Source organism: Mustela nivalis (assembly GCF_964662115.1).
Source record: "Mustela nivalis genome assembly, chromosome: 5".
Taxonomy (NCBI): domain Eukaryota; kingdom Metazoa; phylum Chordata; class Mammalia; order Carnivora; family Mustelidae; genus Mustela; species Mustela nivalis.
Genome location: NC_139024.1, coordinates 91,044,545 through 91,069,474, shown reverse-complemented (window position 1 = coordinate 91,069,474; position 24,930 = coordinate 91,044,545). Strand labels below are relative to the sequence as shown.

The 24,930-nt window shown below is 43.0% G+C and overlaps 1 protein-coding gene across 9 annotated transcripts in view; it reads right to left on the bottom strand.

The window, feature by feature from the left end:
* Positions 1-24,930, bottom strand: part of RUNX2 (RUNX family transcription factor 2) — a 223,124-nt gene that overhangs the window by 127,174 nt on the left and 71,020 nt on the right. For all 9 annotated transcript variants that reach the window (XR_014312375.1, XR_014312376.1, XM_082733206.1 and 6 more), the window contains one exon: positions 9,071-9,232. Coding sequence is in view for 7 of the 9 variants with exons in the window: in XM_082733206.1 (XP_082589332.1) it covers positions 9,071-9,232 (162 nt within the window). In the remaining 2 variants the exon portion in view is untranslated. The remainder of the gene's footprint in view (positions 1-9,070; positions 9,233-24,930) is intronic.

Genomic DNA, 24,930 nt, shown 5'->3' with positions numbered 1-24,930 from the left:
TAACCTTCCACTAAAATCCTGAGCATTTTTTGCACATTCGGGTTTCTACCTGAGCCGGTGTCATGGTGTCACTAGGTCCTATTTGCATGTGTCAGCTCCTAAATAAGACTGAAAGCTTCCTGAAGGTTCAGATGATGTCTTTGATTTTGTTTTTTGTTTGTTGGCTGCCTAAGCATGTTACAATTATGTACAAAGGATTTGCTGAGCTGACTTGAGATGACTGAACTCAACTGAAGAAAGACATCCTAGGTAGGAAGGAATGCCAAGAGGCTACTACTATATTGGATGAAGTGATTAAAATAAAAAAATTCTTGACAGGCAGGAACTATTACTTGAATTAAATAAGATAAAAACCAAACAGGAATAACTGTAAATTATCCTATTGGATCTGAACAAATAACTGTAAAAGTTAAAAAAAAAAAAAAAAAGAAAGAAAGAAAGAAAGAAAGAAAGAAAGAAAGAAAGAAAGAAAGAAAGAAGGAAAGAAAAGAGAGGGAGTAATGCGGCTTGCCGGAAAATGGCAAACATGAGGGGACAGAGTGTAGCATGGTCACCAAAGCATGAAGGCCAAGTTAGCCTAGGCTAACAGAGGCCAAGAGTAAGGAAATTTGGTTCTGGGTGCCAGGCATGAAGTGGGACACTGACAAAGCCTGATGTGCCCAGAAACCACAGACCTGGACAGTAACAGGAAACCCCTATCATACCGCAAGGGCGGGGAGGAGTGGGAGAACAGGAGAAATCCAGTCTGGAGAAGGTAAGACTTTGTCAAAAATGTTGTCAAAACCAGATCTTTTGCCTTGTTTTAGAGAAGTAGTTTTGCTTCAATTTACAGCTTAGTTAATATAATTTCTATTATTTTCTCAAAAAAGACTTTGACACTTTATTACATGATGGCTATAATTAATGTCAGACTCTAAATTAGAAATCAAAAATTCTATTTGATCATTTGGTTTCAAGCTGGAACTAAAGTATGTTTTGGCATTATTACCAACTGTTAGCAGCAAGTTCTGGAAACAGATGCAGTCTTGCTATGTGTTCTAAATATGAAACACATTGCAGAAAGGCTTGGAGATAAAAATATATGCTGCTTATGCACACTCACACTGTGCTATTTCCTGTCCTTATCAGCAATAAAAAGTTCCTCTTGTTTTGTCCCTTCTTTGTTGTTCCAGGTGAACAAAATCTTCTTTCTTCTTTTCCCCTGTCTTCTTCCCTTATGTCTTCTCCATGCCTATCTTCCTGTACTTTTCTATCACCTTTGCCACTAATAATTTGTTTCCTTCAAGATTTACTGAGCACATACTATGTGCCCAAAACTGTGCTTGGTTGTAACGTTTCCAAGTATGTACAACACAGTCATCATGCTTGAGCGGCTCACCTCCTGTAGAAGGCGGAAGGCATGTGAGCAAACGATGATACTAAAAGGAAGGTATGTATCACGTTATAAGTGTGTCCAAAGCCAGATATGAGAAATGGATGGGTGTAGGCAGAGGAATAAACTCTGAGGAAAGTGGTGGTTGGGGAAGGGATTCCTTTGGGGAAAGAGGTGGCTGAGAAAGATGAACAGGGCCCTGGCCAGCAGCGTGGAGGAGAGAGCTGGAGGCCTGCGTGGAAGTGGGAAACTGGCGCAGCTTACATAAGGAATGCCAGGCATTCTTAGAGGAAAGGACCATCCTTTACCTAGGAGAGCAGCGAAGTCGTCAGATAAGTGGGTTGTTATTTTTATCTGGGTCTGTTTTGTACTTGAATTGATTAAGAATCATCACCACAATGTAAATTTAATACGCAGTCAATGGAAAAAGCTAAAGAAAAATCTTCATTAAGAAATGGACCAAAGGTATGGAAAATCATAATCTGGACCATTTGGGGACAACTGCTATGACAGCAGAAGTGTTTCCCCAGGAAGGAATGCAGCAACGCTTTCTGAAAAAGAAGCACCACTGACAAAGTCAATGACAAGAGGAAATGGGGTGGGGGTATTCCCAGGAGGAGGGAGAGCAGCCTTGATGTTTTAAAAAACAGACTTAACATCCTTACAATAGAATACTATCCAGTGGTAAATGAAAGCAAGCTCTCCAGTCATGGGAAGATAGAGAGAGAGGGGCCTTAAATGCACATGGCAAAGTAAGAGAAAGAAGCCAGTCTGAAAAGGCTACAGACTGTATGATTCCAATTATACAATGTTCTGAAAAAGACAGAACTATCAAGGCAGGTAAAAGATCACAGCCAGGGGCTGTGGGGGCTGGTGGGAAGGGATAATCAGGTGGAGCCCAGGGTGATATTAGGGCAATGAAATTATTCTGAAGGACTCTGTGGTGGTAGATACATGGCGTTATATATTTGACAAAACCCAAAGAAGCACAACACTGAGAGCGAACTCGAACTCAACTCGCTAACATCAACTATGGTCTTTAGTTAAGAATAATGTATCAATATTGGCACATCATTCATAACAAACTCACCACACAAATGCAAGCTGTGAATAACAAGACAAAATGGTGGGAGTTGGGGGGGGGGCAAATTGGGGTTAGGGGATAGATCTCAGCTCTACTTTATGCTCAATTTTTCTGTAAATCTAAAACTGCTCTAGAAAGTTTTAAATAAAACTGCTCTAAAAAATAAAGTATCAATTTAAATACATGTATACATAAAACAGTATGTTTCTACCATTTTGAAGCTCACAATAGAACTTACTTTCTGCACTGGTTTTTATCAGGTAAGGCAAATGTTCTTTGCTAGAAGTCCTAAGAATAACAAATCCCTGGAAAGACATCATTCACTCCTTGCACAAAATTCTGAGACACATGGACGGGCAATTCTGAGTTATCTGTTCACCCGGGCCAGCAGAGGCCCAAGGAATTAACTGACATGTCTGAGAACAGCACAAAGAATCTTCAGTGACAATGAAACCAAAACTCAGGGGTTCCCTCAGTCACATTGCCTTTACACTTTCCTCGAATCCCAGGGAACCCCAGAAGTCACCGTGTCATTAAAGAATTAACTTTAATACTTTAAGTGAAGTGAGGTTCAAGCTTGCAAGCTTTCTCCTATGAAGAGAAAGGGACTGCGGCAAATCTTTCAGTAAAATCCGTAGCCATGTCTTTGCCATCCCTGCATAGGCACGAGCCCCTTCATTTCTACATCTTTTCCTCATGTGTGTGTGGTTGCACATGGACCAAAAACCAGTCCTCACGAAAACAACTGACAAGAACCATGTGTGGAGCCAGAGTCAGGCCATGTACTCATGGGGAACTTCCGTACCTCCGTCTAACTACAAGTAACAGCAAATACCATATAACCCAGTTCCCTCAGTTCTTTGAGCAGGCCCAACTAACCCGACTAATCGGGACGGAGTGGAAACCACTTCTTAGGTCCTCAGCACCCAGCGCTCAGAACTCTCTGTAAACTGAGGTCCCAGGATGCCCTGAACCTGCCCCTCCCCCCAGCAAGAAGATAAAAACCTCAACTGCCCGCGTCATAAGAGAGCCTACCTTTAGAGAAAGCAAGATGAATTCCCACTTCTAGAAAGCAAAATAACCCAACCAATCGCTGTCGATAACACAGAGAAGAATACTGAACAACATTCCACTGGTAACACAGGGCTTGCCTTTGTTTAGGGTCTATTAAATTTAATAACTTCCCCCTCTGTGGCTTTAAACAGAGAACTTCTTCAAAATAAGAGTGGCTCCTATTAAACTTAATTACTTGCCCGTGGCTGCCGTGGCTGAGGTGTGTCTACCCGACAGGTGGCTCTTAATAAAGAAATGGTTCTGTAGTAAAAAAAGTAGATGTTCTAGTGTTTTATTATCGTTGCTTTAACTTTCTGGTTTATTAGTATTAATTGCTGGAGTTTTCCTTTTAACCTCTCTTAAGGCGTCACTCCCTCCTGTGAGTTAAGAGTAGCCCAGTGAAAATAAATGTGCACATATACTTGGCACATTACTGAAGCTGTTGGTTTCAAAATCGGACTCGGGGGACTTGACAGAAACTCGGTTATAAGGGACATTTAAAGATGAAGTGAAGCAAACACTGCCCCATTTGAAATCACACAAAACATCCCCCCCTAATCGGCCCTGAATGATCAAATGGGGTTTTTCCACTGGCAATTTCTCGATTTTGTGGTAATAATAAAATAATTTTTAGTAACTTTATTTACTAGACTAATGCCAATTCTGCTGACCTTTGGAAATATTATAGTTTAGCGACTAAGAGTCATAAAAACAGATACATCTTGACTAGTCCTGTGCAGTTGATTAAGTGGAATTTTTTGATATTTAAATATTTTGAAAGAAGAAAATCAAGACCATTTGCTGAAACAAACAAACAAAAATAATATGTAACCTTCAAAGAGAGTACAGTTCCTAACTCTGTCTCGTGTAAGAAAAAAAAAATCGTGCACACAACCTGCATGGGCCTCTCCCAGAGTAACAGAGGCGGACAACACGTATGATCCTACCCTGCGTCTCTAATTCACGTATCTTAACACTCTAAGAGACCCCTCGAAAGCATCAGAGAGGTCCATGGGCACAACAACCAAGACCACAGAAAAATGCTTGTATGAGTCCCTTCCACTTCACTTATGCCAAAGAGTGGGACAGACTTAGGTCAACCTAAGCTGCTTCACTCGGCTGGGTGGGGCAGGAGAGGAGTTATCAGCAGGGAGTAAACTTACGGAGGGTCTCCTTCCAGAGACCAGTGACAGATAGCTCCTACTCTACGCTAACCCACAAGTCAAAGAAACAGTTGTGTCTCTTTTCATATCGGATAATTACATAAAATACATTTTGAAAGTCTGTAATTATTTACTTACATAGTATTTTGTAATGGCCTGCAGAAAAGTAATTACCATCTTTGTGCCAAGCCTCACAAGTGCTTTGAACATCAAAGATGCCAGGGGTGATAACATTATGACAATGATAAAGACACACAATGGTTTGGGTTGTTTGTGGGCTTACTCCTCCTTGCCTTGCCACACCCTGCTCTTTGACAGAATCAGTGAGAAACAATTTTGGCAACCTCTGTAGAGTGAATATTCTTTTTATTTAATGAGATAATGAATAAAAATCCCTCAAGGGTGGAGGATGCTGCTTCAATACTGATTGTAAGGTGATAAGGCCATGCTTGTCATTGTGAGTATGGGAGGGGAGAGGAACCAACCCGGTGGGCCTCATCCTGCCCTCCAATGTCTCCATACTAGTTTCTGATAAGAAGCGTTTGAGTTTTCTCATTCTGCTGAATAGGAACTAAACTCATTACAATAAGGGAAGCCCTACTGATCAATTACACGACAGTAATTTATTGTTTGGTCATGAACCCATGACTGCTGCTATTGTTTTTGTTACAATATTGAAGGCTATTCTCAAGGTTAAGGAAATATTTCCTGAATTTTTGTTTTGTGCTTGTGAACTTCAAGACATCTGGCTTTGCATCTTTATTGGTGGTAAAGGAGGGACTGCAGGTAACGTACATGTATGATCTTATTCTCTCTATACCTTGCCTTCATGAGGGCCACGGCAGGGACAACACAACATAGCATCCATCACTGTCATTATCGTAATTCATTAAGGTCTAGCATTTGTAGCTACACATGAAAAATTACTCGGGGCAGGGGTGGGGAGTGGGGGAGATACCCGAAAAGGAAGTTGTAAAATCGGAATCTCTGAAGATCTTCAAGTATATTAAATGATGCTCTTCCTTTGGAATGGTCTTTTAGGATGAAATGGAATTTCCTTAGGAACGGTACTTCCTGAAAGATCTTTCTGGTTGCTCTTATTTCTACGATCCCTTGGAAAAGAACATGATCATGCTATTCTTCCAACATTGTAATGAAATAGTTATTTTCTCCTAGTATGTTATTGATCATTTGTGAATGACTTCCACCTGCTTTTAGCACTGCACACATCATTTTGAGTCTGTACAGTAATGACAGCAAACACTGAGGACTTCCACCGGCTAGGCACTGTGCACAGTGCCTTATGAATGCCATCTGAGGAGCCACTCACCTAAATATTTAAATTTTTGTTTGTTTGCTTTACCTCTGCTCTGTGGTGGATCCATTTTACAAAGCAAATAATCCCCTTTAAGAGTTCAGATTTTTATCTGCTTGACTCATTTAAGCTAGTGCTTGCCTGCATATTATATACAGATAAGCAATTATTACAAAACAACTTGTGCTTCATACTATCAGCAGCACTCTGCGGAGCACATAGCGTGTGTGCAGTGTGTGGCAGTACTTTATATAAAGCATCCCACAGTCCCTCACAGTAACTCTAGGAGATTAATATTATGTCTCTATTTTACAAATAAGAGAGCTAAGTTTCGGAGAAGTAAGGAACTTGCCCACCAGGTACATGAGCTGGGACTCAAAACCTGGGTCTGAACCTTCAGTCCTACCATGCAAGTAAGGACTTCTTTCTCACCCATGAGCCTCTGTGGGTATTTCTGTGCTCCTTCATATAAGGAGATGAGAACTGAGTTCTCTACACAAAAGCACGAACTGCTCTGAAAAGCATCTCAAAAAGGGAATACAGGAGAAGAAGTTTAATATTTTAGCTGCCCATCTTATGGAGAGAAAGCATCCTAGACCTTAGGCTTTAGATCTCGGGGGGAATAAGACAGAAAATATGCAATGTGGCACCTTGAAACCCAGGAGACAGACTCTATTCTTGGGATGTTCCCGGGACCGGCCCCCAGGGAAGCAAAAGCGGCACTCCCTGGGGCCAAGGTGACTTGGTCCCCAAGCCCACCAGGCAGCACTCTGGGGTAAGGGCATAGCCCCATGCCCAAGAGCAAGGTCAGGTAAATCAGGGCTCCTCCAGTTCCCTGACAGTCCCCATCTAGTTCTTTCTTCCTGTTTCCCAACATGCTGACAAGAGGGATTTTCTGTTCTCCTCCCTCTAATGTTTACACAGAACCTCCCACCCTGGCACCACGTTTACTTGGCCAGGAATGACTCAGAGAAATGTTTGGGGTAGGAGGAAAAAACTGGACGAAACTCAGTTTTAAACTAGTTTAGAGCAGAGGCTCATTCGTACCCTTGGCCTCCGATCAATCTATGGCTGGGTAATTCACCTGCTTCTGCTCCTACTGCCTCTCCTGTGAAACGGAAAGAGTTGTGTGGTGCTGGCTTCTGGAAAGGTTTTAAATAAGCCTCAGTCAGTGGACTCAAAGCAATCTCGTGATCCCATACGACACATATAAATGGTGAACAACAGCGACTCCGCATTTACGCGGCGTGTTTTCAGTGTTCTTTCCCCTGGTTTTCCCACTCAATCTTCTGAGAATGCACCTGGGTGAGGAACCTCTGTAGAACAGTGTCCCCTAAAGCTGCAATCACTTCCTGTACTTCCTAGGTACAGCCAGAGGACAAACAGCCAAATCTGCTTCAGCCACAGAGGGTTGGACAGACAGAAGCCCCAGAGGACCCTAAACAGAAGCAAGTTTGCGCCAATCTGTCCTGGCCAAGCGTCGTTTTGGCCCTATGTGAAACAAAACAGACTCGGCAGAAAATACAGGAGCGACCAGAACTCATTGAACACCGTCCAGCCCCGTGCCTCGGATCCCACAGCGGCCCTCATTCTCCCCCTCTGCCTCACTCATCCCTTCCCGTGTCTTTAACCGATGTTTGCCTAAAGGAGGCAGTAATTCCCGTCAAGGGAAGTGATAACTAAAATTTAATACTCTGCGCAATTCCCCAAGAAATACCATGTGATTCATAAAAATCGTAATAGCCGTCATAATGAAAAGGGGTCAAAGGGGTAACATGGTTTTCCAAAGAATCTTGTGGTTCTCCCTCCACCCCTCTTCTTACCCTACTCACCCCTGCGGGAGTCCATCTGCTGTAGAAAATGTGAAGGCACTAGGACCAGAGAGCCCTTTCCTGCCATTCGCTTGAGAAACAAAGCCTTCCCTCCTCCCAAGTGGAAAGAAATAAAGGAGTCTGAGCTAATCAAAACCTGCAAGCCTCCTGGTGGAGTTTCAGCTTGTCAGTGATGCAACTCAGCGGAGTGAGTAGCGGCTTCGAGCTTTGCAGAAAATGACAGAGGGAGAGAAACAGAGACAGAAACACAAAGAGAAAGAAAGAGAGGCATTAAGCTGGCCAGGAGTCAAACAGGGGCACGGAGCGCGACCGCTGAGCAGAGTGTGACACGGAGGATCCAACTGTGTGTGCCTCAGTGGGTCTACTTTCTGTGTGGGGGACTGTGCTCGGGTCTGTGCGTCAGGGCTGTCCTGAGATGCACGGAGAGATTTTTATTTCTTATTCACAGGACTCATACAGTTGGCCAAGAGCCTCTAACTCTTCTCTAATTGCCAGTGTGAAGGCTGTGTACACTTTCGGGCTCTCTACCATGAATTCTCTCGTGATAGCAAGAGAAGGCCAGAACGTGCGCCTCGTGTACTTCCACCATGAGCCACAGATCTCTGCGGTGCCTCTGGAATAATGGATGTGTGAGCTCTGCGGCTGCCAGGCTGAGAGAGTCTGCGGCTGCTGGATGGTTCGTGCACAGGCAGCGACGTCAGTCTGGGTCAGGCTCCGGGGCCACACATGGCCTCTTAAGACTCTTCCAGGCCTGGCCACACTTCAAATCACTAGCTTCTGCTAAGGATCTTAAGTTTGCTGGGGTCCTGTCTCAGAACAAGCCAGCTTGGACTTCAGGGGGTTAAGAGGCTCTAGAGATGGAAGGCTGAGCCATCGGTCTGTAAGCTGGCTTACAGGCGGATGTTGAGAAGGAAAGGAATGCAAGCAGAGGAAGGCCGGGCGTTAGACCTTCAGGAGAAGGCCCCAGTTGAGACAGTGCCCACCAAAGGGGCCACAAGTCAGCAGGGCTAATGCTGGGTGGCATTCAATGTCATTTTAAGAAAATGATGCCAGCTCTGGTGGGTGTTTAGTCTTTTAACTTAAAATGTTCAAGGACTTGATAACCCCGTTATTCAGAGGACCCGGTTTGCCAGCTGTCATACCGTGGCCCACACGCCTCTCATAGAGAGTTCCTGTGAGCCTCGGCCCGGCCTACAACCCCAGCCCCACCCCTGCACGGGAGTGGGTTTATAGTTAAAGTGTGGTCTTTACCTGAAATGCGCCTGGGCACGTCGGTGATGGCAGGAAGCCCCGTGCCCCGTGTAGAAGACAGCGGGGTGGTGGAGTGGATGGACGGGGACGTCATCTGGCTCAGGTAGGAGGGATAAGACTGGTCATAGGACCACGGCGGGGAAGACTGTGCCTGCCTGGGGTCTGGGAAAAAGAAGAAACATCTTTAGTGTACTGGCCACTGTGGACTTCGAACATGCAACCCCAAAGTGAGAAAGGAGAAAGCAAGAGTAAAATGACACTCTATAAGGAAGTGTTTATTTCCTTTGACCCTAGCCTTTCAGGCCCTGTGTGGCACACAACTTTCTAGTTTCAGAGTGACAAAATGGATCATGCACAACGACTATTTCTCTCTCACACATTAAGTATTTCTATTTGGAAAGTCTAATGGACATTTAAAAAAACAACTTGCTTCAGTTACCTTTACAAAGTTGAATTTTACTTTATTTATTTTCTGTATCTTCTCATATTACTTCCATGAACACATACAACTCTCAACTTTTTTTTTTTAAGTCAGATTTTCTTTAATAGCCAATTTGGCTAAAGAACAGATTCAGTGTACTTTTCCCGGCAGCATACCCAGCTGCTATCTTTCAGATGTGTTTTTTGGTTTTAAAGTGCAGAATTCCATGATTTCGCTTTCTCTCCAGGCAGGTCAATGGATGGCACTTTCTAGCAGGGAGAGTTAGGAGGTTGGGGGTCGGGAGGAGCACAGAGGGAGCAGCATGTGAGAAAACCCAGAGGAGGACAGTCAGTTACAGGATTCTCGTGCTAGAACTACTCTAGAAAATGACCTTTAAGAAAGGGATATCTCAGGGGCGCCTGGGTGACTCAGTGGGTTAAGCCGCTGCCTTCAGCTCAGGTCATGATCTCAGGGTCCTGGGATTGAGTCCCGCATCAGGCTCTCTGCTCAGCAGGGAGCCTGCTTCCTCCTCTCTCTCTCTGCCTGCCTCTCTGCCTACTTGTGATCTCTCTCTCTGTCAAATAAATAAATAAAATCTTTAAAAAAAAAAAAAGAAAAAAAAAGAAAGGGATATCTCAGATCATGATCTCAGGGTCCTGATCTCAGAGTTGTAAGATCAAGCCCTTTGTCAGGTTCTGCGCTGAGTGTCGAGCCTGCTTAAGATTCTCTCTTTCCCTCTCCCTCAGCTCTTCCCTCCACCTCCCACTTAAACAAACAAATAAACAAACAAAAAAAAAAACTGGAAAGCTTCATCACCATCCAGTTTCAATGTTAAGCATATGAGTTTCTGACAGAAAATGACCCAAAAAGAGAAGAGCAAGGACACATCTTTAATCTTACTGGAATCTGTTTTAAAGATGCCACATGTTTGGAATATAGCCTAGTGTTACCTACTGTCACTGTAATAATAAAAATAACAGGCAGCCAACTTGTTAGGTTAACTGCTGAGCATTAACAATATCTTTTGATGTATCTCTATGGGGTTTCCTGGAGGCACAAGTTCAAGGCCAAGTACATTTATCAAAAGAGTTTCAGTCTACAGAGGAAAAAAACGTAAATTTGTCATATATTTCCAATGTGTATTTCAAATTAATTTTGTTCTTACTGGAAGGCTAATCAAACAGATTCATAAGCAAATTTCTCTTAACTTTTTTTTTTTTTTTTGCTACTTCCAAAATGTTTTGCTAGTTTTAAAAATTCTAATACACCAAGCTGTTCACAAGACAGCATCGTATATTAGAATATTCAAGGACTTTGTGATGTGCAGAATGGGGTCAAGTTCTGAGACTTCTACTTTCTAGCTGTGTGAACTACTCAGCAACTCTGAGCCTTGTTTCCTCGGGTTATATCCGAATCACAGTTTGTAAGCATTACAAGAGAAAACCAGGGGAGCCTGGGTGGCTCAGTGGGTTAAAGCCTCTGCCTTCGGCTCAGGTCATGATCTCAGGGTCCTGGGATCGAGCCCCTCATCGGGCTCTCTGCTCATCAGGGAGCCTGCTTCCTCCCTCTCTCTCTGCCTGCCTCTCTGCCTACTTGTGATCTCTGTTTGTCAAAGAAATAAATAAAATATATTTTTTAAAAATGTCTTTACAAGAGAAAACCATATGGAGAGAACTAGCACAAGGAGGCACCCAGTAAGTATTGACTCTTATCTTAAAAAACAAAAACAAAACTCCTCCCAGTGACACAAGGATAGTCCCACAGTTAGAACACATCTGAATTGGCACTAATACATTTGGACCAGGCTTAAAACTATTCTCCTAATACCCATCAGCCTCTGAAAATGAAAAGCTTAAGTTTTTAAAACAATATGTTTAATAGTCAATGCAGGCTTATCTCTAAAAATAAAAATGAGTACAACAAGACATGGGTATTTCTGAAATGGTCCCTCTTTTAAAGCCTCTCGGTTTTTCCATACAATCAAAGCCAGTTAGTTTCAGCTATTTCTTGTTTATTTGTTCAATTCAGAAACAATTTATTTAAAGGCTGTCTAAATAGGACATACTGAGTCAAAATAATGAAATACATCTGGATATTTATCTGATGTTTACTGTATCAACAGATACATAGGAAAATTTCATCCAGCTCAATTTTAGGGAACATTTACTGGAGTTTGCAACTTGAAAAAAAGTATGGTACTGTAAATGGTTAACATAAACTTTTCCTTCAGAAATCTAAGGGGAACTAGGTCATTAAAGTAATGAACTTCTGTGCTTTAAAATGTTCAAGGCTGAGATTGTATAGATTGGCAACCTTTCAAATCAGAGTGAGTGGTCCTTGTGATATATCTGATACTAACATACTTCCTTGTTTTAACCATTAATGTAATTCATTACATTTCAGACGTAAATACAAATGACCTTCAGATGGAAAAGGATGCATTCCTTACAGCACCCGAAGGCGATCTCATAAAGGCAAGGCCTTCTCTCAAGCCATGTTTTCAATAGACAAAAAGGACAAGAATCCCATAGATAACTGAGCTGCACACACAGGATTCCGATCTGGATTTGAGTTCTAATCTAACCTGACCAGGTTCTTCTGAACTTGCCTTCTGAAGCAAGCAGTTTAACCTGCATGTCCGTTCCTCTACTGTAACTCGCTGTTAGCAGTAGCACAGGACTCCCTGCCTAAAAATGGGAAAAAATACAAAGAAGTGTAAAGAATGAATAGAAGTATTAATGTTTAAAACATATCACTGAGGAATCGGGGAACTTAATGTGGGCAGCCTTTCAGTTCTCCTGGAGCAGGCGGGCAGCCCAGTCCAGGGGGAACAAGTGAGCTTCCTAGCAGAAGGATAGGAGTTGGAACCCTGGCTCTATGATTTATAAGCTGCATGGCTTCAGTGGTGGTAGGGAACTCTCTGAATTTTGGAGGGGAGACAAGCTCCTCTCGGTGCTGAGCAAGCCTCTGAAACTTTAGGGCCTCAACAGCTCATCTGTAAAATGGGAATAATGATGCTTCTTAGGGTTGCTGGGAGCATTCCATGAACACGGCCTTATCTGACGAGTCACCTGGCATTCCTGGTACATATTAAGTACATCATAAATATAAATGACTATTGCTAGCTGTGAAATGAGTACTGTAACAACAGCTACCTTTTTGTTACAAAAGTAAATGAGATAATGTAAGTAAAAGCATTCGGTAACTATCAAGTGCTATATTAAAATTATTACTGCTCTTCTTTAGGAGCTCACGTGGCCAAGGCCCTGCTGTGTGACAAGGGTTATGTTTCTTAATGTTGCTGGGCTTCAATCGCTTCACCTGTAAATGGGTATGATACTATCACAGAGCTGTCGTAAGGACTAAATAATACACAGGGAGTGGCAAATCATCGTTATCATTCAAAAAAATTAAAAATCTGACTCTAAACCATCCAGGAGGGCTTCGTTGACTCATGTTATTCTTGAAGGTTTCTAAGATCAGACCCAACACAAATAGTAAGTGCTTGATAAGCAAACATTCAAGGAACCTCCCAGGGTGGTTTGAGTGAATAATGAAATTTTATAATGAAGTAGTAATTAGTCATCCTCTAACTTCCCCTCAGGTGATAAAAGAAGTTGTATCAGTAAGATTTTAGTTTTTATATCATGTCCCTGACCTTCAGTTCCAGAATATACACCAGAACAGTCTATCAAAGGACAGTTTTGCTTTTACCAGAGGTCCTACCTGAAGATCTCCAAGATTAGTGAAAATCACTTCTTACTATCCTTAACAAGTGAGGTCTCTCTTTTTGTTTTTTAGTCCCAGAGGACAGACTGCCGAGCCAGAACTGCCACATGGGGGTTCACTAGATCTCATAAAAAATAATTTTAAAAAGACACAGTAATCTCTAAAAAAAAAAAAAAAAAAAAAAAAAAGTAACAGTCTCTAATAGCCCAAGGCCTTCTCTAATACGCTGTGAATGATGTTATCAATCCAAACTCCACTGTTTCTGTCCTGTGTGATCTTGGACAAATCATATAATCTATCCAATCTTCAAGCTTCCTAGTCTGTAAAATGGGGATAAATAAGAAGACCTTCCTCCTCAGTTTGTTGGGAAGATCAATCGAGATAAAGTAGTAAAGAGTGAGCTCATGAGAAGAACCCAATACATGTTCACCACTGTTAAGACCTCTACCTTTCCCGAACCTTTATTCTGCGTTTGTATTTCCAGCCTGTATCTCTTATCCTAGCAGAGGACAATTTTTAGAAAGCTTCATGTAAGTTCTGAAGTCCACTGTTTGGAGAATATATCCACGTGGGTCATGTCAATAACCGTTATGATCATTTACCTTTAACCGCGTTCTTTCTTAGTCCTGGTTTCTCCCAGACCGAGAAATCCTAAGCAGTTTAGTGTATTTTTTAATACGTACACCTTAACTTTTTTCAAACCCGTAGTGAAAAAGAGCTATATTTAAAATAACTTGACTTCCTAAATGCCCCATCACCAAGAAAACATAATCCTATCTTAAATATACAATTATAGCATATTTGCTTTGTTATGGACAATTATTAATGCTTACAAGTAGAGAAAAGTCACCTTAACCTGATCTCATCAGCAGTTTTGGAACTCAACTTCCTGAAGAAACTTGAGACTTCTGGGATTCGCTCTGAACTTGGGTGAGTCAGAGCAGGTGACAGATAAGGTTTTCAGGTATCACTGTTCAATCCTAAGGTTGCTACTAGGGAAGGGTGTAGGGCCTTGCTCTGAGACAAACCTACTAATTAGCCATTCACACACAACAGACGGTCTGCACCCTGACTTCAGGTCCCATGGGGCTGACAGCACCTTCTCCTTCAGTCCATCCTGCCCAGAGTTAGAGCAAACTGCTTGTCTCTCTGACTCTGCAGGAACAGAGGGAGGTACTGTGTCCTCCACTCCAGCATAAATGAGAATATTCTTGATTCTTGTGTCTCAGAGGATAAAAGCAACTACCTATAAGCAACAACACATAAGCACCCATGAGCTTTCAGAGGATAAGTAAACTTCCTTTTTCAGAAATTTTTCGAAAGAAATGAAAACTGCTGTTGAGCTTTAAATATTTTATGGTGTTCTTAAAACCATCTTTCACTACTTTCACATGAGAATCCTCAGGAACAGTATCAATATTTTTATGACCATATTATAGAAATTCAAAGGATCGGCATATGTTTTTATACAGATGGTACAATTTAAAAACAAAACCTTCAGTGCTGCTTTTTTTTTTTTTTAATGTGCACATACTCCTTAGTGCCTGAGAAATCTGAAGTCCTAAACAGCACTTGAACATTTAAATAGGCCTCTACCCTATTTTTCCCCCAAACTTCTCTGCTCTCACCTAAAATGGGGGTTTTAAAAGGGAACCTGTGATCAAATTTGACCTATAAGATAAACCGGAGAGAAAATCAGGTCTTCCCTCTATGAGGGCTGCCGTACTCATGGCCAGGAAGTGACAAAGCAAAATGACTAAATGAGAGAGAGGAGAAAAAGCAGCAGAGGGACCTAGGAGCAAAAGAGGTCCTGGAGCCTAGATGAAACCAGCGAGAAGACGGGCACCAGGTTGAATCGTGCAATCATGCCAAGAACCACCACCAGGCACATAAGGTCAAGCTACTTAGAAGACACCTCAAATCTATAACTGCACCTTCCAGAAGAAACCGTGGTTTCCTTTGTGAGAACAGACCAATTCTAGCTACTAAGAGTTCATATTGAATAAAAAGGAACCAGTCATTCAACATAAAGAACCCTTCAAAACAGACAGAGAGGCAAACTGTAAGAGACTCTTAAAGGTAGAGAACAAACTGAGAGTTGCTAGAGGGATGTGGTGGGGGATGGGCTAGATGGGGGATGGGCATTAAGGAGGGCACCTGTTGTAATGAGCACTGGGTGTTGTATGTCAGTGATGAATCACTGAATTCAACTCCTGAAACCAATACTGTGTGATATGCTAACAACTTGAATTTAAATAAAAACTTGGGGGGAAAAAAAAGAATTCCTCAGTGTTGGTTTTATCTGAGGCAGAGTCTGTCAGAGACATCACTACCATCAACAGTGTGCAGGGCTGCTCCTCCATATAGCTTATATTTTAAAAAGACACTAGAAGCCCAGAGGTCAGCGTACACTTCACTGTCTCTCTCCCAACTCACTAAGTCAAGGGCAAGGTTCTTCTTAGCCATCTCTTTTCCATCTGTGCGGTATAAATGGTCATTACTGCCACCTTAACAGGGTTTTTGAGGGGCAGCGGGAGAGACGTTTTTGCATGGTGTTCTGATGAACCAAAAAATTATCAATTTTTATTGCGATAAACAGCTTCTGTATGCCCATGTGCCAGTGGGATGGTCTAAGGGGCAGGGCACAAAAGACCTTTCCTGCCTTGAAGAAGCTTATACAAGCAATTGGGGAAGTTAAAATGGAAAGATGTAAACAATTAATTCAGAAATGTTCAGAGTATGTACTTGTGTCTTTTAAAAAAATGCTCTAACGATAGAAATGAACCATAAGGCATCAATGTCAGAGCAGATATCCTAAGTTCTCTTCTCTTTCTAGAGGGCTGTTTTTTCTGCTTGGGCTACTTGGAGGTTGTTCCAGAAACTCCCAAAACAAAAAGTATAGAGGACGACATACCCCAGCAATGCTCCCAAATCCTAACTTGGGAAAAGTGGTTCCCATGTCTCAAGGTGTCTAAGCGCCAGGCAAAAATGGAGACAACCATTTATTTAAAGCTGTGGACATAAGAAGATCAAGCTCTCTTCTTTGAGTCGGATCACAGCTTCTGAAGTTCGATCACCGGTATGGGGGAAAGGAAGGAGTGGCCATTCATCTCCTAAAATGGTACTGAAAGAGTCATGGCTTCTAGAGGATCCATACTTTCAAATGACTAGAAAGCAAATTCCATGTCTGCATAATTGAACTCCAAACATGTGGGGACAAAAAAAAAGAGAGGAAGGAGGCAGAGCGTTAGAAAAAAGCCACCCTAGGAAAATGAACTGGCTCTAAGAAAATATGCAGACGTCTGGCTTCTCTTCAGTTTGAATGAGTTTGAGTCTGGGGGGAGCCAAGGGGGAACAGAGCTGCATGAAAGTCCAGCGAGAGGTAATGTGGAAAATCAATGGTTGCTCTCAGCGGGCCTCCTTTTGTAAACACTTCAGTTAAACGTGTAGGTGTGAAGAAGGGCCTGCTTTCCTAAGAATCACTCATAACAAGGCACACCGCGCACATGGCGTTGAACTTCGTGCAGAGATGGGAAAAAACAAGTTAGCAGGGGCAAAGCCCAAACCAGCGCACAAAAAGCTTCTTCCTGCTTCTGGTTCCAGCAGGTTTCTGTGTAATGTGACCCGATGGGAGCCCATGGTTTCTGCCAAAGCTCCGTGTGCCTGTGGCAGCACCTTCTCTATTTGGGGAGCAGGGTACGGTTAGAAAGCTCCACGTTCCCACCCTTATCCTCCACCCATTTTTTTACCCTAATCAGCACTCACATCAGCCTGTGTAAACCTCAAATATTTCTTAAGAAAACTGGGGTTCTTAAAAGGAACTGTGTAGAGTCTAATAGTTTATGACTTGTGCCCTGTCAATTGCTACCAGGGTCAAATATAGCCAGTCATCTCAACAGAGAGAGGCAGGTTTACAATTTCCTACCCTAAACTATGTCTGTTGTACTACTATCATTCACAGTACAAATACACTCACGTTCATATGTACATTAATTCCCATTTCAAAACAATTTACACTAAATACTAAATGTTTAATTCTGTCTTCTCTAATAACCTTGTTAGCTAGACTGGATTTTCAGAATGAGCTCTCCCACTCACTTCTGGGTCTCTTGACTAGTAGGACACATGGTTCTTAGAACAAACAAGCTCCTCTTCCAGCATAGGAAGAGCCCTGGACTGGTTGCTCTGGCGCCAACCATGCAGCCGTGCACCACTGATTTACCTTCTCTGAGTCTCACCATTTGCACCTGGAAGAGGAGATGAGAACAGATGGGTTATCGCTAAGATGATTTTCAGTTTTGAACTCTATGATACTAACTACTCAGGAAAGCAAGCACCCTACCCTCAGTCCTTTCTGGAGACGGTAGTTGTCACTGAAATTACTGATGGTGTGTTGAGCAGGTTTGGGCTGGCTGTGAAAGGTCAGTGACAGGTGGCCCTCACAGAGCCTCCCTCACAGAGCAGAGAAGACCCTAAGAGCAGGGTTCTTGAATCCCCCTTCTGTCCCTACCTGGGACTTCCCCAAACAGATCAAGATGGCTACCAGATTCATTTGGCAGAAGACCAACCCAACTGATTCACAGAACTGTGGCTGAAATCTGAGGAGAAAAGAGCAGCACACTGTTTGGATAAAACTGGATCCTACGTAGGGTACACTGGGGATGATGAGTGAGGTCACAAAGCAAACAATGGGAGAAGAGGGACTTAGTCACTCTTAGGAGACAATAGCAGGGAAGAGAATGAGAAGTGATATGTATAGTCTGAGAGGTCATATGCCACAACAAAAGGTTAAGAAAAAAAAACAGAAAGTTGAATTAAGACAAGGTCATGAGAAGTGCCTTCAAAACATCACCAACTTCTGGATGAATGGGACTCTTAACTGTCTCATAAAAATATGAGCTACACACAGAACCAGAACTTGAGATATAACTGGGATGTGAGGCTGGCCAGGGAAAGTGAACTTCAGTTCAAATCATCATCCTAAAGTGGGTATAGTCAGTCAGGTCAACTCAGACTGATGTCAACATCCAGGAGGCAGCTACAGCAGCTAGGGCATCACAGAAGGTCCCCAGGCCTGGTGATTCCTGTTGTCAGATGGGTCATGGTATCCATGGTGCTAAGAATTATCTCCTGGTCATTCATTCATTCACGTAACCAACCATTCATTCATTCATGTATCCAACCATTCATTCATTCATTCATTTGAAAAATATGGACTGAGTGGCCTTCTCTGGTATTGGGCTAGGCACTAGAGATATTAATGGCAAATAAAGACAGACTGAATCCCTGCCCTCACAGGCTTTACAGTCTGGCCGGGGACACTGACATGAATCAATTCATCACATAACTGTGATAAGTACTAGAAAGGAGAGTCCTTGGCACCATGACAACACACAGTGGGCCACCCCAACCATGCCTGGGGGGTCAATGATGTGACATGATAACTGAGTCAAGAACTCAATGGCAAGCAAAAGTCCAGTAGATCAATAGGTGAGCGTAAAAGGGCTTTAGGCCAAGAGAACAGTGTGTATCAAGTTCCTGGGACAGAGGCAGTACCGTTTTTGGAGGAGTTGAGAGAGCCAGTGTGGGTAGATTACTGACAAAAGGCTCAAAATCATTGAGAGGAGAACGGGGGAGGAGTCCGAGCAAGCAGAACCTGCTAGGCCACACCAGAAATTCAGGGCTTTATCCTAAGTGCAACAGAAGGTCACTGAGGTGTTTTAAGTATGAGGTGACATAATCAGATATGCATTTTTAAAATCTCTGTCCGACAGCATCATAACAGAAACAGGGCACAAGTCCAGTCTAGAACTGGGCAAACAGAGAAGGGTGTATAGGACAAACAGCAGCTGAAATGGACAGAGGGGAGGAGCCCAGGAAAGCCAGCAAGCAGCCTTGGGCCCGTAGCTGCCTCCACACACCATCCCTGAGGTGCCCGAGGCTGGATCACATCAGCTTGGGCTAAGCAGGCTGACCTGCAGTCAGGGGCCTTGGGCCTGCCGCTGTGATTTGAGCAGGCCCCACCTCCCACCTTCTGGTTCAGGGGTAGAGCCTGGGCACCTGCCCTTTTAACAAGCTCCCCCAGGTGATGCCTAATCCACGCCACAGTTTGAAAACAATGGGCATAATTTTTACTGCTGACAGTCAGAAAGGAAAATTACCCAACGCCATTCTGATTTAATCTTCCCTATCAAGAAGAATGATCTCCAAATAGAAGGAGCAAAACAAACATGCTTCAGAGGACTTTGTGGCCCCGGAGAGGTAAGAAGACAGAGGAGAGAGACTTGTACTTTAAACGAATTCAAGGTTCTGTTCCTGGATGAGTTATACTGCACAATATTGCAAGAACTGTGGAGACCAATAGGCCAAAAGGGCATTTTTTTTTCCCCTTTTTTGTCCTGTTTTGTCCTTTATTTGACAGAGCAGGGCTCCAAAGTTATATTATGTGAAGCCTGTTTCCCCGTAACTCCACTCACTACTAACCTCAGCTTTGCTCTCCGGCATTCCTCCACCACGTGAGAGTCCTGAAGTTATTAGAAGCTAATGCCTTTACTAGATGATCACTGGACATTCGCTGACTCCATTCACCTTATTCTGAGAAAAGTACTACTACTGGTAAGATTTAAATGTCAACTAGTTTTTTGGAGCCTTTACTGGTGATGACTTGCTTGCAGTCCACGGAAAACACTAAGTCACCTTCAGCAACCCGTGGACAATGAGCTTTTCATGCCAGAGCTCCACAGTGACAACCAGAAAGCAGAAGAGGTTCACTAAAAACCTGTCTCCTGGGGTTACCACAGCACTGGATTAGAAGACAGCTCACCTGTCCATTGCACATCCTGACCTCAGCAAGATATACACCTTATCTCTAATGTGATTTAGAGCTACTTAAAAGGCCTATCCGAAAGTGGTTGTTGAGATGACTCATGGTCGGCTTGGAGAAAGACATGCAGAGGCAGGCTCAAGGATTATAGTCCTAGTTATGCCCAGCATGTTCATGAAAGTCTTTAAAGAATTAGAAACAACCTTTCTAAGCTGCAAGATGAGACAAAGTTGTGAGGAACAGCCAACACACTGGGTGAAGCATCAGAACTATAAAATTACCCTCAAGGATGGGAAAAGGGAGTGCAAGTGACATAATGGAACTGAATAAGAAAGAAAGCACATCCTTGTCTCAGTCAAATTTAAGACAGGATGGCGGAAGCCTGCCCTAAGAGCAGAGCTTTTCCTGGACTGCGAGACACAATGTGACGGGATGACAAAAAGTTAATACAACCTTGGGATGCATGAACAGAGTACCAGAAGACCCCTACTGCCCTGGTCACACATGGCTAGAGGACTGTGTCTTCTCAAGGCAGCATCAGATGGAACCTCCAGCCATCATGTGAGGAATGGTTGAAAGGAGAGGCCAAGAGCTCCCAACTACCTTCAATCTTTCCATAGGACACTCCTACCTCCTGCCTGACCTGAAACTTGGATTTCCCCAGATAACCTTTCCACTTAGCTCATTCTCCAAGGTCACAAGATGAGCCAACTCCTCTTTAGAAGTTTTTCCATGTTTACCATGACCTACCGACCTCCAGAACCTTCCTCCATATTGGTAACTGGCTCAACATCTTCCTTCTTTCCCTGACTTGTACCAAGTCCTACCAAATCCTGGGACAGACTGTCATTCTCCCTGATGATCCACCACACCACAACCCATTCCTGTTACCAAACCACAAACAATGCAGGAGGGAAGCACATAAGTAGGCATAACTAGGCTGGTTGGCACTTCCAATTACCTCTATCCTCAGGCAGCTCCTCAGCGATGCTCACCCAAAGTCATTTTCCTCTCCCATCGCTCACTTGATGAGTGTTCCAAACACTTACTATTCTTCTTAACCCTCTCCCCTCTCCCCTCACCTCCTCCCCACCTAAAACCACCTTGTCAGATTTCACCTTCCTGGGACACTGACTTTAGCTCTGAGAGTTTCCAAAATCTCCTGGTACCTAAGTTTTCTTCTTCCCTAAACAGGCTTCACAATATGGACTCTTCAATGATATTTGTCTTTCAAAGACTGCTATCACTAACATTTTTTAAATAGTCAAAAAGTGAGCCTTTATCCAAATAAACAAAGCCCTAGAAAAAGATCTGAAGGTGTTACATGGGAAAAAGGGACATACAATTTTATTCCTGGAGTATTTCTGTACATATTAAAATGAAAAAATAGAATCAAAACACTTTCTCAGCTGATAATATTTGTAAGATACTGTTGTTACTTTAAACTGCACAGTACAATATACACCCATTCTCAGTGTGAAGCCCTGGGTTCCCATCAATGATTAAACATCAAATCCACCATCAGAGTATCCACTATATCAAATTGCACACCTGACATGCCCCTCTCCTGGACTGGCCCTGTAGGACGAATATGCCATTTAAAGCTAGATTCCTATTCTGATGATTTTGCCTACAGTCCATTGCAAAAGGTGAAAAGGGCCAAGAAGGGTCCCCAGGCAACTAGTGAAGAGGAAAGACATGTGTATGTCTGTGTACACACATACATATGTACATGTCTCTGTATGTCTGTATTACATATGCACATACATATATGTGCGTAGGTGAAGACTAAAACCAAACAGAGAAAGATAATGCTTTGGAAAAGAATGAAAGAAAGAAATCCAGACTTCCTCTGGGCAGAGACCCAAAGACAGGCCAGAAACAGAGCAGTCTTGGGGAAGGATAAAGCGAGGCATTATGTAGATGGATTCTTCTTATCACAATTAGATATTAACTATGCATCTTCTAGTCCAGATAGGAGGAAATTACAAAGGCAAGTTTTTGGAACTCAAGAAATTAATTTTTCTTGGAACACTGCCCCTCTTCATTTTTCTAAAAGCATAATAAAGCCCAAGCATCTTCAGTTAAAAAGGGAATTCCTACTGACAAGTCCAGAACCCTTCATGAAGCTGATCTAAGGACACTGCTCACAGGCTAACAACAGCATGACATACTGACCACCAGCTTTCCATAGGGTCTTCCTGAGCCTTAGTCTTCAAAGCCAGCACAGGCTGAACCCGAATTCTGCTCTTCTTCATAAGGCAGCTGCCAGAGCTGAATGGATGGGCAATTACACATCATTTGTACTATTTTCTCATAAGGACTGTAACCAATGACCTCCTCTGAAGAGATTTCCAGGTTACAGATGTGCACAGCAGCAGCACATTGACTTAGCTATCCTGCTCAAACTCTCTCACAGGAAGAAGATCGGACAGAACTTTCTGGAAACTTCAGAAATTAAACAACAGCACCACGAAAGTAAAAGAACAGTACTATCAACAGTCTGTCTTTGAATGCGGTGATTTCTGTTCCTCAGACATGAGATGCCTACAGGTGAGTAAGACTCTGGTGATCATAAAGCATGAGACCTCGCTTACCTACCCTCTACAGCCCACCACCCTCCCACAGTGACGCACCTGTGGTCACTCTTCCTGGTAATGGTCACTGGGCCTCTCTCAAGCCTCACTTTCCCTCACACTCACAGCTACCACCAGCTGCCGCCAGGCCCCATGCCCACACCAGATCCCACCTTGTTTCACATTAAAAGGAAAGTATTATGCTAGTCAGTGTTGCAGTGTAAGCACAGTGGACTAAGGCCTAAGACAGCCAAACATACACGGCCCAAGCTCAGCGGGCCCAGGTGGCTGAGAGCCTCCTCACATTTAAAGGCATGTTGTTGGCCAAGGGAATAGGGAATCAGACCAAAGGTGGGTGGACACTACTGCACTTCAGTCACCGTAACTGATGAGAAGATGATTCTTCTACATGATGCCTGGTCATGTTGCTTTTTGAGATATTCCTAAAAGTGTTACCTTGAATACATACTCACATAACTGTAATTTAATCATTAAAAGTCATTTTATTGCACTTTAAAGCACAATTCAGATATTCCTAATGCATCTCTTTTAGGAAAACATCATTCTCTGAGGATTCTAAGTAATACCCAGTGGGGAGCAGAAAAAACAATTAGTCCCTTAAGACACATATCACTTAGAATGTCAGCAATATGGCCGACTTGGTAGGGCTGAGGGAGACCACCAACTAAAAATATGGAGCTCATAGTCGACTATAATGGCTGAAGAAGCTTTCAGTGAGTCATGTCTTGAAGAATCAATTTCTTCCACATGGAAGATATGTCCTTTACAGAATCGTTTTAAAGCTTTAAGAAGAACTTCATGCAAGACTAGTTCACCAGTGGAGAAGAGTGGCATAAATTAAAGTTGCGTAGGTAGAGAAATAGGGGGAATCGACCACGACAGAAGCATGCTTTGGCCTCCCAAGAGTGCACAGTGGTTAAGGAGCATGGTTAAGGTGCCCTGAGACAATGCACATCCAGCTTCTGTTCCTGTATTCACCACCGCCTAGTGGGTACTGGGACCTTGGGCAAGGTATCTAAGGCATCTGGCCTCTCAGAACCTCCGCTTTGCATAATAATGCCGCCTACCTCACCAGAGCTGTGGTAAGGAACATAAAGGACTAACTTCATTACAGCAATGCCAAATACACAATGTGCACTCAGTAAAGGACTGCTTAAAATAATTCAATCAAGTAGGTACTAGGGCAAGGATAATAATGGATCACACTTCCTGAAGAAGTCAATAACCCATTCATTCATTCATCACCAAATCAAACTCACAAAGTAACAGACACTGTGTAAGACAATGAGGACACAAAGGTAAATAAAACATGGCGCTAAACTTTAAGAGCTCAAAGTCCGATGAAGACACAGATGTGTAAACAGAAAATTGTCACAAAGGGGATGAGGAGTATGGGGGCCTTAGGCTCAGCGTGGGTAGGCTGGAAGAAGGCTAACAGAGATGCTGGCCTCAGATCTGAGTCTTGAAGAAAGAAGGCTCTCTCCTGGGCTATAGCAGCAGCTTCCCGAATGATGTCCCTGTTTCTACCATTGCCCCTTATGATCCATTCTTCACACAGTAAGAAAACTGACTTTTAAAAAGCATATGAATTAGATAACGCCCTGCTCTTGCTTCACATCCTTCAAGAGCACTCTACTGCAATCAGAGCAAAACCCAAGCTCCTTACCGGGTCCTTGAATTAATCCATTCCCTGCCTGTCTTTCTGGATCATTTCCCATGTCCACCTACACAGACCTTCCTGCCCTCTGAGCCCACCACGGTCAGCCTTTGCATGACTTTTCCATTGCCTGAAACGCTGTTCCTCCTGGTCTTCCAAGTTCTTCAAAGAACCCCATATCTCAACTTTCTAATCAAAAGTACCTTCTTCCTTCCCTGAGTTGCTCTCTAATATATTACCCTATTCCATTTCTCAATGCATGGTGTTATTATCTGGAATTATCTTGTATGTTTGTTTATTTATCCATTTACAGACTATATCTAGCACAAAACTGTAAGCTCCCTGTCAGTAGAAACTGGGTTCTGTCTTGCTCACTTAATGCCTGGCAGACAGTAAGCACCCAAACTTTTTTTGAATGAATGAATAACAGAAAAGCAGAATGCCCACCCAAAGGTTAGACAAATGTTTCAATCCACCAAACCCAAGGGCCTAAGTCTGCTTTTCATTGCTTGTTTCAGGTGTAGCTCCCCCACCCACAAAGTACTGAGTTTAAAATAGTGATTATCTTTAGTAATATCTCCTAACAGAATATGCCTATGCCCCTGCTATCACAACATTCTGATCCAAAGAAGT